We start from the raw sequence: 14,464 nt of genomic DNA on the forward strand, positions 1-14,464 counted from the left end.
ACGGAATCCACGCCAACGGCACTCTCTTCTCATTGTCGGAATGCTCGTTGTCGCGAATAGTCGGTCATTCTCAGTGCAACGCTCGTTCGTTCAAACGTGCCACGTGATGAAACTCCATATAGTTGACACATTGGCAATTTAATTACTACTGATAGTTAATTGAAGTATTCTCCAATTAAGTGTGCCGATCGACGGTCAAGATCAGATTGCATCCCGATCAACAATAATCAAATTAATTTTTCTACAAAACTAGCTGTTGAAAGAGTATAAGAAATCGAAAATTGATCTAAAATATATTATTTAATTGACTGAGTTTCTACTTGAAACTAATTTTCTCATTAGAACGATACTTGAGAGAAACATCAATTGTCTGTTATAAGAAACAAAAACTTAATAATTTATTAGATTGTATATTATTTAAAATCATTATGACAATTGATTTTAATAATTTCCGTGCAATTAGAAATTTTTGATTTTTTATGAAGCTGAAAGTTCGCTTTATTTTTTTTACCATTATTATTACTTATTTTACAAACGATAACATATAAAAACGAAAATTGCTACATTGCTAAATAAATTATTAGGAAAATTGTTAAGATGAAAATTAAAAATACTATTTACACTTAAGCTGATGATCACTTGATACCATCATCTTTTCATCGAGTTGCTCGATTTTATAAAAAATTTTGCATCACTTCAAGAAAGAAGAATGAAGATAAAAACATAAAATTTATGAAATAGATGTAACAAAGAAGAAAAATTAATTGCGTAAATTACAAAAGACCGAGTATAGCACGTATGGAAAACCAAAGGAGATAATGGAATAAAAATACAATAGAATTGAAAATGGAAACTAAAACTGTTTAATCATATAAGAGACGAAGAAAAGAAACAATAGTTTCCGATAAACGGACAGTTCGTCCCAACCTTCCTTTATTTCATGACAATAGTGCGAAACATTCACTTTGGTGTTTACTGTGAAACTGAGTTGAAGCTGAACGATCAATGAAATATTTTTTCCTGGGAATCCTTTGCGGGAGAAAGCGTGAAAAACGGTAAGAGTTAATAATGACTGGATTTGAATCGATAATAATTACGTACTTAAAAATTATTTGAATAAATGTTTTTTTATTCAATTAGATTCAATTATTCAATTGTAAAAAGTTTTTATTCATTTTATTATTAGAATTTTATTAATATAACTGAAATAATCTTCTAATCGCCGAGCAAGTAATATACTTCAATAAATTTTAATCGACTTCTTCAGCATATCCTGATGTTAAGATAAATTTTCAATGTACTGCGTGCTAATTAACACTAGACTTGAAAACCGCAGTATTTCCTATAGAGTGTGAGATTTCACTCCGACATATAGGAATATAAATTTTTACTGTGAAAAATATATCCTGGTCATGGGGATATATTTTTCACAGCAAAAATTTATATTCCTATATGTCGGAGTGAAATCTCACACTCTATAGGAAATACTGCGGTTTTCAAGTCTAGTGTTAATTAGCACGCAGTACATTGAAAATTTATCTTAACATCAGGATATGCCAAAGAAGTCGATTAAAATTTATTGAAGTTTATTAATATAATCTATCATAAATGATTGCACAAAAGAAATACTGCATGCTTTTTAACGAAGATTACGATCAAATTACTGTTTCTCGTTTTGTTGTTTATGCAGAATGTTTTAACTTTATCGTGTTTTTCCTAACAACACAAAGTTTGATATTCTTAGGAAAGAAATGTTTTATGAAAAATTAATACCAACAACGCAATGCGTATAAACACGTTTCGATAAAATAAAAAATAAAGAAGTTCTAATAGGTATCTTTAAAATTATCTTACATTCTTGAATTTTCAGACAAATATCAGATTTAGATATATATCTTTTAATTTAGATATATAGTTTTCTTCACGCTATATATGCGAAATAGTTCAAGTTTACTCTACTTCATTTGTAATTGATCACTGTTTAAGGAAATAAATATTAGACACATATATAATATAAATCTGTCAAAGAAATAAATAGACTTTATTAAAAAGTTCGAACAATTCTAAAATATGGTCTTACAATGAAGTAAAAGAAATAAAAGTGAAAAATTTCATACTCGAAAACTTATTTGCATGCAATGTAAGTCAATCCCGCTCAAAATTGCAGACTTATCGCGTGATAGCTGCAAGAATTCGGATCGTCTTACTGCTGCGTGTCATCTCGTAGACATTTACAACTTTAAATAAAAAATATACCGAATTTGTAGATGCATGTCCAAACAGAAAAATAAATCATATAAAAGTCAAATGACGTCAAAAACTAGTCATTTTGGAAAGTCAACGTGATATCATTTCATATCCTATATAGGACGATAATATGACTTTTTCGTGACTGAATTGTGACTCTTTCGTGACTTTGATCAAGAAAGCACGAATCCGAATTCCTTGTACTAAAATATTATAATAAAATATGTCTCGCAGGTATCATTATTTTGTGAAAATGTCATTTTGGAAGTATCAAAATATTAATTTAGTGCATTAATGCATTAGTTTTTTTTTCTTTATTTAGAATTTTAGATAAACATATAATGTTAATTAGAAGTTAAATATATGGAAGGAAAATTTATATTTCTGATATCTTATTTTGTATTTGTGAATAGAGAAATCCTAATATCATTGCTTCTGCAATGACATTTTCAGAAATTTATACAATATGTTTACTTTATATAAAATAATATAAACTTTATAATCTTATATTTTCCATGAAAAAAATAGAACAGCATATAACTTCTTTTCAAAAATTTATTAATTTAAGGTTATATTATAAATAAATCATTCTTCGAATCATCTCATGGTCATTATATTTGTGTCGTTTATGTATATCTTATATCTTAAGTGTAATTCTCTTAATGTGATTATTATTATCTGAAAATATTTGCAATTCTTTATAGATGGGAAATGTGAAGTTTTACTAAAAGTATTAATACAGCAGGTAGAAGAAATGAGTACAAAAGTAGACCATGTTAATATGTCGCTTACAAGATTGTACAGAAAACTAACACCTGAGTATGTAGCGCCCATTAAAGCTAAAGATATGCCCGCTTTGCCTCTGAAGGATGAACAGGCCTTTTATGTCTTCGACAACTTTTAAAAAAAATGATGATAACTTTCTTTCAACGGTATGTCTACTTATTTGTATTTATTACTGTATTGCGTTAGGGTGGCTCTTATTTTCAAAGTTTGAATTTTCTTTGCGCTACCCCCCAGTTTGATTCCATTTTATGAAAAAATAATCTGTGTAAAATTTCAGCTCAATCGGATAAAGGGAAAGGGTGCCCCTGGGACCTTGAAAATCGAAAAAATCATAAAATCACAGAAAAAATCAATTTTATTTGTTTATCTTGTGAAATATTAATTATATGCAAAAAAGTATTATACAAAAGTTGTAGATCTATTAAAAATGCACATGTTATCATCTACCACTTTTTCTCGTACGACTAACGATTTCCGAGAAAAATTAATGCCACGAATTAAGCTACTCCAGTTAGTATAGTATAATAAATTCAGTTTGCGTATTATAGATCATTGTTGATTCTGATTTAAGACCATCTTAAGTACAATCATAAGATATTTGAAACCAATCACACTGTCGTATTAGCATCTTAAGACATTACTTCAGATCGTCTGGAAATAAGAACGGACTATGAATACTAGCCTTTGATATTAAAAAATAAAGGACATAATAATATTAAGCAGATATTTTTATACGAATAAATATTTTAATACATAGAAATATATTTATTAATACAAATAAGTGTTTTTTTTTCAAAATACTTGGCGCTGCTAAACCGAATCATTATGTTAATTGCCTCATTCTCTTTCTTTCTCTCTTGTGAATGCGTGCATGTGTGTGTATGTGTGTGACATTAGAATTAAGCATAGAATAAGTTTAACTACATCTTTAGATTATTTAAATACTAAGACAATTTTTGATTCGGTTTAGCAGCGCCAAGTATTTTGAAAAAAAAAACACTTATTTGTATTAATAAATATATTTCTATGTATTAAAATATTTATTCATATAAAAATATCTGCTTAATATTATTATGTCCTTTATTTTTTAATATCAAAGGCTAGTATTCATAGTCCGTTCTTATTTCCAGACGATCTGAAGTAATGTCTTAAGATGCTAATACGACTGTGTGATTGGTTTCAAATATCTTATGATTGTACTTAAGATGGTCTTAAATCAGAATCAACAATGATCTATAATACGCAAACTGAATTTATTATACTATACTAACTGGAGTAGCTTAATTCGTGGCATTAATTTTTCTCGGAAATCGTTAGTCGTACGAGAAAAAGTGGTAGATGATAACATGTGCATTTTTAATAGATCTACAACTTTTGTATAATACTTTTTTGCATATAATTAATATTTCACAAGATAAACAAATAAAATTGATTTTTTCTGTGATTTTATGATTTTTTCGATTTTCAAGGTCCCAGGGGCACCCTTTCCCTTTATCCGATTGAGCTGAAATTTTACACAGATTATTTTTTCATAAAATGGAACCAAACTGGGGGGTAGCGCGAAAAAAATCCCCAAAAAGTTTTCACCAAGAGTAAATAAGAGCCACCCTAGTATTGCGTCTTTATTAATTTCAATCACATTCTCATTAATGTTAAAAACATGTCCAATCATTTCGAATAAAGATATTAAGGGCTATCGATTCGTAGATTTACTCTGTCATTCCTATAAATTAACATTGAGTTGCAAAGTGTACGCGTGTAATGTTCACATTCTAACTTGGCACGTATTTAGTCCAAGATGGGAGAGAGAGATGGCAATTATTAGTAATGCAAACATAGTAATGTAATTGTTTCTTGTCCATGTTTTCCTTGAGACACATTGTAATCAATGTAATTAACACCTATGTGTTAGGTCGACTACTTCGGTTTACTGATGCCGATTGGAAAAAATCACGATATACCTATAGGAAAACTATTATCTAAAATTTTCTCGAACTCCTTAGCTAGGATCGTAAATTATTGTGAATCAGGATCAATAAAAATAAAATTACAAAACACAAATATTCTCACGGCAATTGAATGTAAGTTTTTTGAATGAGTTCTTTTTTTATCAAACTTTGTCTTTGATAATATATTTATAATGGATGCTCTAATTAAGTCCGTTTTAATTAGGCGCTGTTGTCAAGAAGATTCCTTCATGCATTATGACAGAGTTGCAATCAAGAATTTCGCATTGGTTTGCTACAAGCAACCAGAGAAAATTAAATTAACATTAAATTATTAAATTAATCAAGCGACGCGGTAGCGTCGTGACGCCAAGTACATCGAGTACAAAACATCGAGCGTTACAAAGTTCAGTGCATAGACACCGAGCGCTACCGCATAGCTTATCTGGAATTCATATCATTTGACAGGTCACATAAACTTGTGATTAAAATAATTCAGGAACTACAGCCGTTATCAAAATTCTAACGGCACTTTTATTATATAATATAATATGGGTGCAAGCTTTCGATTGCGACCAATTTGAATAAGAATGATACAGTCAGTCCTGAGATATTGTAATCGTTATGTTAAAATTGTGACGTTCCGTTTTCCATTTCCGTGGATTTCAGACCACTCACGTACATATATTCGCACATATACATGTAAAGCGACTTTGTCACTCAAGCTGCGTTCACACATGCACATGATTTATTTAATATGAATTAAAAGTGAAATATAAATTAAATATGAATTAATACATCAAACAATTTTTCTTTTGCGATAACGAAAGCGCAAAAACTACAAAAAATTTAAATTTAATTGTTTTAAATGTTATTTTATTTTACGATAAAGATATAAATCTCAAATACTATAAAAAATGTGATACATAGGAAATGTTTTATTTCACGATAAAGACATAAATTGTAAGTAATTGCAAGCAACATCGACGACGACGACGACGATAACGTTGCACCACGTCGATGACGACGACAACAACGACGACGACGACAACGACGACGATGACAACAACGACGACGACGTTGTACCACATCGACGACGACGACAACGATGACGATGACGTTGCACCACGTCAACGACGACGACGACGACAACGATGACGTTGCACCACGTCTATGACCACGACGACGACGACGACGACGATGACGTTGATGTGGTGCAACGTCGTCGTCGTTGTTGTCGCCGTCATCGACGTGGTGCACGTCATCGTCGTTGTCGTTGACGTGGTGCAACGTCGTCGTTGTCGTCGACGTGGTGCAACGTCATCGTCGTCGTCGTCGTCGTCGTCGTCGTTGTTGTCATCGTCGTCGTCGTCGTCGTCGTTGCTGTCGCCGTCATCGACGTGGTGCAACATCATATTAATTAGTGAGAAAGGGATTGACTGCACCAATACCACGAATTTCATTGCATAACGTCGAGCGCTACCACATTCATTGCATAAAATTATAAAACTCGTAAAAATGATTTATGTGAAAGTAAAGTTATATTGTTAAAGTTATAATAAAAAATATTGTAAATCACATAGAGAAATTTTGTTAGCAAAACAGAAAAAAGTATAAAATATATAAAAATAATTTACATTATATAAAAATCAAAAGATTATTCTTAATAAAACTTATTACAAATTGCATCGGAACGATGTACGTGTTAGCATGCAAAATAATTGATAATAAAACATATAAAAAGAAATTATGTAATACTAATTATATGTTCACAAGAATGTAAAACTAAAATATAGTCAAATTTTAAAAATTTACAAAAAAGAGTGAGATCCCTAAAAAACCTTTTTAAAAAAAGAAAAAATATATACGCCAAATACATAAAAACTCCCAACTTGTCAAAACTCAAAACTAAATATGAAATCAATAATTAATTAGCCAAGTATCTAGAAGTAGTTTGAGTATTTTACCCAAACGTTTTCCATGCATACTCTCTTATCGCATGACGACATTGAAGTACTTGGCGTGCCCGAATCGCAGTGGTCATATATTCTTGTAAATTTGTACAATATCTTGATTTGTATTGTATCTTGTATCTTCATGATTTTCAATAATGACTCGCAAATGATTTTGTGTCTCTTATAGGTAGGACAGGACGTTTTAATGTGATTCGGGCACGCCAAGTACTTCAATGTCGTCATGCGATAAGAGAGTATGCATGGAAAACGTTTGGGTAAAATACTCAAACTGCTTCTAGATATTTGGTTAATTAATTATTGATTTCATATTTAGTTTTGAGTTTTGACAAGTTGGAAGTTTTTATGTACTTGGCGTATATATTTTTTCTTTTTTTAAAAAGGTTTTTTAGGGATTATTTTTACACTTAAAATCACAATAACAAAAATAAATGTAAAGTCAGTTGGGTTAATTACTTAACATCTGTAGTTTGTCAATAAGTAACATACGACGAATGAGTTTCTTTAACTTAAAATTTAGAGTGGCCTTTCTGGGACATGCGAAAAATGTTAAAACTAACATTTTAATTTTTATTGTGTATATGTCAGATAAAATAGCGTTGAATTTGCATAAACCCGAAATATTTTTAATGTTATTATGACGACAATGATCGTGATTAAAATAGCGTCTTGTAAAATGTGAAATTGGCCAAGTTCCATGTCGACGTTAGAACACTCTTATTTATAATGTTGATCGAAAAGATAGTTACAGCGTGTCTCTTTGTGAGGGGATAAGTCAAAATGACAAATGATAGAATCATCATTAACGAAACTTCACTCGCTCTTTCGTTGCATCATATTGTTATCTATGATGCGTGATGCGTGATGATAATAACGCGAAATAAGAAGAAATCTTTTTGCTTGAAATCACTTGTCATATTTTTCTGATAGTTGGTCCGTTCGTTGTAATTCTTCAGTTGCTTCTGTAAAATCTTGATAATTTATGATATTGTGCGTATCATTCTGACTGCAAAAACACCTTGCGAAATCACCTTGCTTTTACATCTCCGAACGACATAATTTCATAAAACAATTGTCATGTTTTCGTCGGTAAAACCATTTCTAGAGTAACTATAATTTTATTTGCATGATTAGATAAGTATTTGTTAACTACTACATCTATGACGTTACAGATAACTATCATTCTTTCTAGTATAATTAATAAATAAAATAAACATCTAATAAATATTCTTACAATTACTATATAACGTATCTATACAAAATAAGCGTCAATGATAATCAATAAATGCAACGGAAATACTTTCTTATGTTGCATATTTAATTCAAATTCTATTGGGTTGTTCGGAAAGTAATTTCGTTTTTCACAAAGAGATGTCGTTAGTCGCGTTCCTCAATACTTAACCTTACTCTAAGCGGCAAATTCGTTTTATATTTTGACAACTGACATTTCAGACGTCATTTAGTATCTTATTGTGTTGCGATCTGTCAAGTAATTTTTGTTTGGCATCACATCAAACATGGAAAATCAAAGTGAGCATTTTCGTAATATTTTGCTTTTTTACTACCGAAAGGGTAAAAATGCAGTGCAAGCGAGAAAAAAATGGTGTGCCGTGTACGAAGAAGATGTATTGAGTGAACGTCAGTGTCAGAATTGGTTTTCGAAATTTCGTACTGGAAATTTCGATTTGAAAGATGCACCACGTTCAGGTCGGCCAATTAAAGCTGATGACGAGAAAATAAAGGCTCTGGTGGATGCAAACCGTCGCATAACAACACGCGAAATTGCTGAAAAGTTAAATTTATCGAATTCGACCGTTTACGATCATTTGAAACGCCTTGGATTCGTTTCAAAGCTCGATATTTGGGTTCCACACAATTTAAAGGAAATTGACTTGATTCGACGCATTACCATCTGCGATTCATTGTTGAAACGTGAAGAAAATGAACCATTTTTGAAGCGAATCATAATTGGAGATGAAAAATGGATTGTTTACAACAATGTTAAGCGAAAACGATCATGGTCCAGGTAAGATGAACCTGCTCAATCGACATCCAAGGCAGATATTCATCAAAAGAAGACCATGCTTTCTGTATGGTGGGATTGGAAGGGAATCGTATTTTTCGAGCTACTACCAAGCAACCAGACGATTGATTCGAAAGTGTATTATCGTCAGCTGGATGAATTGGATGCTGCCATCAAGCAGAAGCGACCAGAATTGGCAAATAGGAAAGGTGTCGTATTCCATCACGACAATGCCAGACCACACACAAGTTTGGTCACTCGCCAGAAGCTTTTACAGCTTGGATGGGATGTGCTACCACACTCACCATACTCTCCTAATCTGGCACCATCCGATTACCATTTGTTCCGGTCTCTACAAAATTCTTTGAACAATGTAAACTTCGATTCAAATGAAGGCGTCAAAAATCACTTGCTTCAATTTTTTGTCAATAAGGAGAAGGACTTCTATGAGCGTGGAATCTTAAAGTTGCCAGAAGGATGGCGAAAGGTAGTGGAACAAAATAGCCAATACATCACTGAATAAAATTTATTCTAAATATGAAAAAACCGCCTTTCATTTTTCCTTGAAAAAACGAAATAACTTTCCGAACAACCCAATACATATCACTTCATAGCTAATCTTTATTGTGTGGTAATTTCACTTTGTTAGCTAATAAAAATATTACAAGCAATCAGATTTGTCAGATCATTAGTCGCGGCAGCGTTGGTTGGCACCGACATCGACGTTGTACGTAATTTACGCGACGAACATGAGAGAATGAATAATCACATCACAAGTTCTCTATGCATACCGTTGGGTTTAGCAGTCCGATAAATACATTCAAACAGATTCAACTCTTCTTCGTCAACTCTTCCTGAATTTTCTGCAATGTCTTGCCCTTGGTCTCGGGCATGCACAGAAGCGTATACGGTATGGCGGTTAACAGCAACAGGGAATAGGTGTAGAACACGTACTTTTCCGTGATTAAATTGACCAGAGGCTGATAAGTCGCTACAGAGATGAAGGAGAAAATTCCGGCTGCGATGCTAGCGAAACAACTGGCTACGCACTTTATGTAAGGTGGAAAGACTTCACCAAGTATAGTCGTGGGTATCGATAAGATGCCGATGAAAACGGATACTTGAAAGAGTATCATCGCGAAAATCGGAAGTGGCTGGAGTTTGTCAGGGTCGTAGCCTAAGTCGAGTAGTTGAAATTCCGTACCTAGGCAAACTGTCGAGACGATGACGGAAGAGGTGGAAGTGAGCATCAGTACCCGCCTACCGCACTTGTCGATCAGCAACATGGAGAATAGAGAGCTGACGATTCCGCAGGCAGTGACAATAATTACGACTACTGCCGGCTTTATGACGGTCACTCTACAGCTTCGCAGGATGGTTTCCATGTAAGATATCACGTTGTTCAGGCCGCACATTTGACTGTACATAAGAAGCGTCACCACAAGAAGTAACGCTTTCCAATTATGCGGAAATCTGAATTCCTTTAGGACGTCCATGAAGGGTAGGCTGTTGTTTATCTCGATGAACTTCTTCAGAGACTGTAGTTCCGAATCCACATCGCAGTCACGATGATACCAGAGTATCGATGCTTGCGCTTTCTCATCCGACTTGATCTTAACGAGATGATGCGGCGATTCCGGCAGCCAGATAAAAATAACCATTAGTATGACACAGAGTATGAGGCTTATACCACTGGAAATTTCCATTTTTAAATACGCGCCCATGATGCACATTATTAAATTGCCTATCGGTAATCCGCCCATAGCTGCAAAAAAAGGATTTAATGCTCGTTAGTGTTTACGTACAATTGTATCTTCTAATATCTAGAATTTTTCACATTGCTTGAAATTATACTGCACAATTGTTCATAGCAATTTACGCGTATGTATGCACACATTCAGATGTTGGAACACGTACCTAGAAAGACCAAAGCCCCACGAATTTTTGGATCTGCGATCTCGCCTAAGTAAAGCGAAAAACTGCTGTACACCTTTCCGAGGCTGATACCACCCAGAAACCTAGCCGCATACAACCATTCCGCTCGATTAGCCAAGATCATAAAGAGCCAGCAGAAGGCCAACGGCATACTGGTGATGAGAATGGTTGTTTTGGTACCGAAATAGTTGACAGTGATAGAACCGGTAATGGCGCCAACTAGTCTACCCAAATTCAACAGCGAAATTATCCACGAGGCTTCGTGCATTGTTATATGAAAGCGGCCTTCATCCGAAGTTAGAGAAGCGACGTACGGTGAACTCCAACCAACCATCATTCCCACTTGCAGCAATAAAAGATTAACTGAAAATTAGAAACATTATTTCATCGATTCTTCCTTATTTATATTTCTTTATATATATATATATATTTCTTTCGCAAAAAAGTTTTACAAGCGATTCTTATTTATTCTTTATTTTTCGTTTATATGTTTAAATTTGTAATGCAGCTCTAAATTTTTACAAAGAAAAAAAGTTTTGGCGCTGCTAGTTTAACTATTTTGTTTCATATTTTGTAAACCAGCAGCCAAGTTTTTAAAAAATTTAGAGCTACATTATTTTTTCCCTAAATACGACAGAAATTATGCAACTTCCTAATATTACAATAATGCTTTTTTGAAATCCCGATAATTGAAGTCTTGTCTTATGTTTTAAAGAGTAATTTGTATTCTCAATTGGCGGGATGTTTTGATATTGTTACTTTTGTAGAAACTTTTTTAAATACGAGTTAATTAATAAAATGTAATTTTTTTTATGTGATAGTTTTTCCATTATTGTCACGATGTTTTGATATCCCAACTATTATTCTCGAAACGATGTTATCTTAGACTTTTTCCATCGCATCAAGCATTGTGTGCACTTGGCGTGTTTTTTTACCTTTTTTAAGAAAAGGTAAATTTTGTGTGGATATCACAACTTTTTTAATTTGGTTTTCAGTTGGTACTTAAAACAATTTTTTCCGAAAAGAGAAGGATTTAATTCTTACTTATAAGGATTAACGCACTGAATTATACCACAAAATAGCTGTTAACGAAAACCATAAAAACGGTTAGCAAACAAAGCCTTTAATAAACAACAACAACAACAACAAGATAGACTTGCTGACAATTCGTTACGTGACAAATTCTAATATGCCTTAATAGCCATAGAAACTGACATAAATATAATAATAAATAGACGATAGCGCGAGACACTACGTGTCTCTTAATGTGGACATGCTAATCGGAAAATGCAAAACGATAAGAAAATTGCAACTCATTCGCAGCATATTAACTGCATATATTATACTAATTCGCAGAGCACTAAAGGAAACTAAAGCCGAAGTTATACGATTTTCGTGCTTGCTGTCTTGTATGCTTTATACAATATCTGCTTGATATGATGCCTAGACCTCTGTATAAAAGCGTAAAACGAAACTGATTGCTATAGTGCAGTGAATTAGTTGATAGCGTATTCATAGTATACTGAACGTTTCTGATACAGTCTCTTGATCACATTCACGTCATTGTCTCCAACGCACTGATTGGTGCATGCAAGGAATCAAGTACGAAATAATGCACTGTAGTAAACACGGAATCATTCATGCCATTATGCCGCGTTCAATGCACAGAGGTACGTAACGTGCACCAAAGCAAGTACAGCAAGGTAGCATACCAGGCAACAAGCATGGAAATTGTACCGTGTGACTTCGGCTTAACACGTTGACTACCACGTTGATCACTTGTGACCGGAGCTTGCGGAGCTTTTTGCGAACCAAAATTTGCAATATTTTTTTGATACATCACAGACATTCATTTTTTTTATACTTGCGAGGTTGTTGTCGAAAAACAGTTTATCATGAGTAACTGAATGTATTGTGGAATGTATGGTGGTCACTGGTGATCATGGTGATATGATCTTATTTAATCATATTACTTAATATTTTGTCATTGTATGCTTAGAATATTAAAAATTCTATTGTGGCCCCCAGGGCAAAACATACAAAACTTGCGTGGCAGTCAACGTGTTAATAGAGGCAATCGGAGTAGTAATCACTCATAGTATTCAAATTCAATTATCAATTGCAGTAATCGCATATAGCATTCAAATTTTCAAGCATTCATACTCGTTTTCATTCGCATTTATTATACTGTCCACAAATCGCAAGATGCATTTCGCACAAAAATATTTATAGATTTTGAAAATTGCATAACAAGTTTCGAGACGCTTAAATAACATATAATACTTAATACCATGAATATACATTAATATATATTTTTATAAAAGTATAAAAAATGTTTTATATAGGTACCTCCGATACCAGCGACCCATTGAGGCCACATTGTTTTCTTAACTTTCTCTTTCTCCATGTTTTTATCCATGATGAGTTTTCTGAAGTCTACTTACGACTGACTTTCTGCATGGCGCATGCTACAGGTGTATTATACTTACGACTCGTCGAGACGCAAGAGTTGACGCACAAATCGTGATAACTATCTTTGAGATAAATATTATAATACCATATAGACTCGTTCAAATTCAAGTTTACCAAGCGCGGAATAAACCCTTACCTTCATTTGCAATCACTGACGTTATAACTTCTAACGGTACAATTTAATACAATTATAATTTAATTAATATAGTTTAGTATAATTTAATTAATAATAAGTAGAAATTGTTCATGAATATATGTTTAATAATTAAAGAAGTTTCGGTCTTCTTATCTGAAGGTCAATAGTATATTGTATCTTGTATATTGAACAACGTACCGAGTGCATAAAAAATGTATATAATATGTAAATGTGTATTAATTTTTTAGATTCGAAACATGAGTGAGTGAAACTTTTAAGATAGAAACAAATATAAAAAATAATTAGTGGATGATTTACTTTCTCTCCCATTTGATAGTACATATATTTCATTTCTCAATATCTTTTTCAATATTAGTTGGTTGTTAAGAGTATTTAGATAAAGAAGTCAATTGTAATAGATAACAATTTTGTGTTCCGATCGAATTTATAAATAGAAGTATAATTTATATATGAAAGATAAGGAAATAATATTATATTTGATGGTAAAGTTCAGATCAGAGGTGACTTCACCGATTTCAATGATCTTGATACATATTCTCAAGAATATGGCTCTGACTAACTTGCAAAAAGTTTTAGCTATCGCTTGTTTATTATAGAGTTATGAAGAATTAAAGATAGTGATTGACTGATGGTTGGAATATAAGACTACGTTCATTTCCATATGAATTATCATAGAAAATACTTAAGCAGGAGAGGGGCTTCTCCTGTTTTCTGGAATCATTATACAGTTCCCCATAGGTTGCCAACTTTCCATAAAAAATGAAAAGGTTTAGAGAGTTGTAACGAATTTCCAGGATTACATATTTTATTGATATTATCAATAAAATATATTTGCCATAATATTGAAAAAAACATTTATTAAACGTTTATGATGAATTTTCAGGATTATATATTTTATTGATATTATCAATATATTTTATTGATA

General features: G+C 32.6%; 2 protein-coding genes across 6 annotated transcripts in view; one reads left to right on the plus strand and one right to left on the minus strand.

Moving 5' to 3' along the window:
- The first annotated feature begins 35 nt into the window (after window positions 1-35).
- Window positions 36-14,464, plus strand: part of LOC105279114 — a 164,577-nt gene continuing 150,148 nt past the window's right edge. The window contains exons 1-2 of one of the 5 annotated variants that reach the window (XM_026972193.1): window positions 36-264; window positions 629-1,055. In XM_026972193.1, the coding sequence (XP_026827994.1) occupies window positions 1,006-1,055 (50 nt within the window). In that variant the 5' untranslated portion in view covers window positions 36-264; window positions 629-1,005. Of the gene's footprint in view, window positions 265-551; window positions 1,056-14,464 lie in introns of those variants that run through there. The other 4 variants (XM_026972194.1, XM_026972197.1, XM_026972195.1 and 1 more) reach the window with 4 other exon arrangements.
- Window positions 9,577-13,566, minus strand: LOC105285041 (facilitated trehalose transporter Tret1). The gene is made up of 3 exons (XM_026972198.1): window positions 13,260-13,566; window positions 10,893-11,273; window positions 9,577-10,740 (listed from the first exon to the last, which is right to left on the minus strand). The coding sequence occupies exons 1-3, from the start codon at window positions 13,327-13,329 to the stop codon at window positions 9,806-9,808; spliced, it is 1,386 nt and encodes a 461-aa protein (XP_026827999.1). The 5' UTR covers window positions 13,330-13,566; the 3' UTR covers window positions 9,577-9,805.

This window comes from Ooceraea biroi, chromosome 9, assembly GCF_003672135.1.
Source record: "Ooceraea biroi isolate clonal line C1 chromosome 9, Obir_v5.4, whole genome shotgun sequence".
Taxonomy (NCBI): domain Eukaryota; kingdom Metazoa; phylum Arthropoda; class Insecta; order Hymenoptera; family Formicidae; genus Ooceraea; species Ooceraea biroi.

Coding starts and splice junctions, on each gene's coding strand:
- LOC105285041 (XM_026972198.1), bottom strand. CDS start 13,329: ATGGATAAAAACATGGAGAAAGAGAAAGTTAAGAAAACAATGTGGCCT. Junction 11,274..13,259: donor ATGGGTCGCTGGTATCGGAG/GTACCTATATAA, acceptor TCTAATTTTCAG/TTAATCTTTTATTGCTGCAA. Junction 10,741..10,892: donor TGGGGCTTTGGTCTTTCTAG/GTACGTGTTCCA, acceptor CTTTTTTTGCAG/CTATGGGCGGATTACCGATA.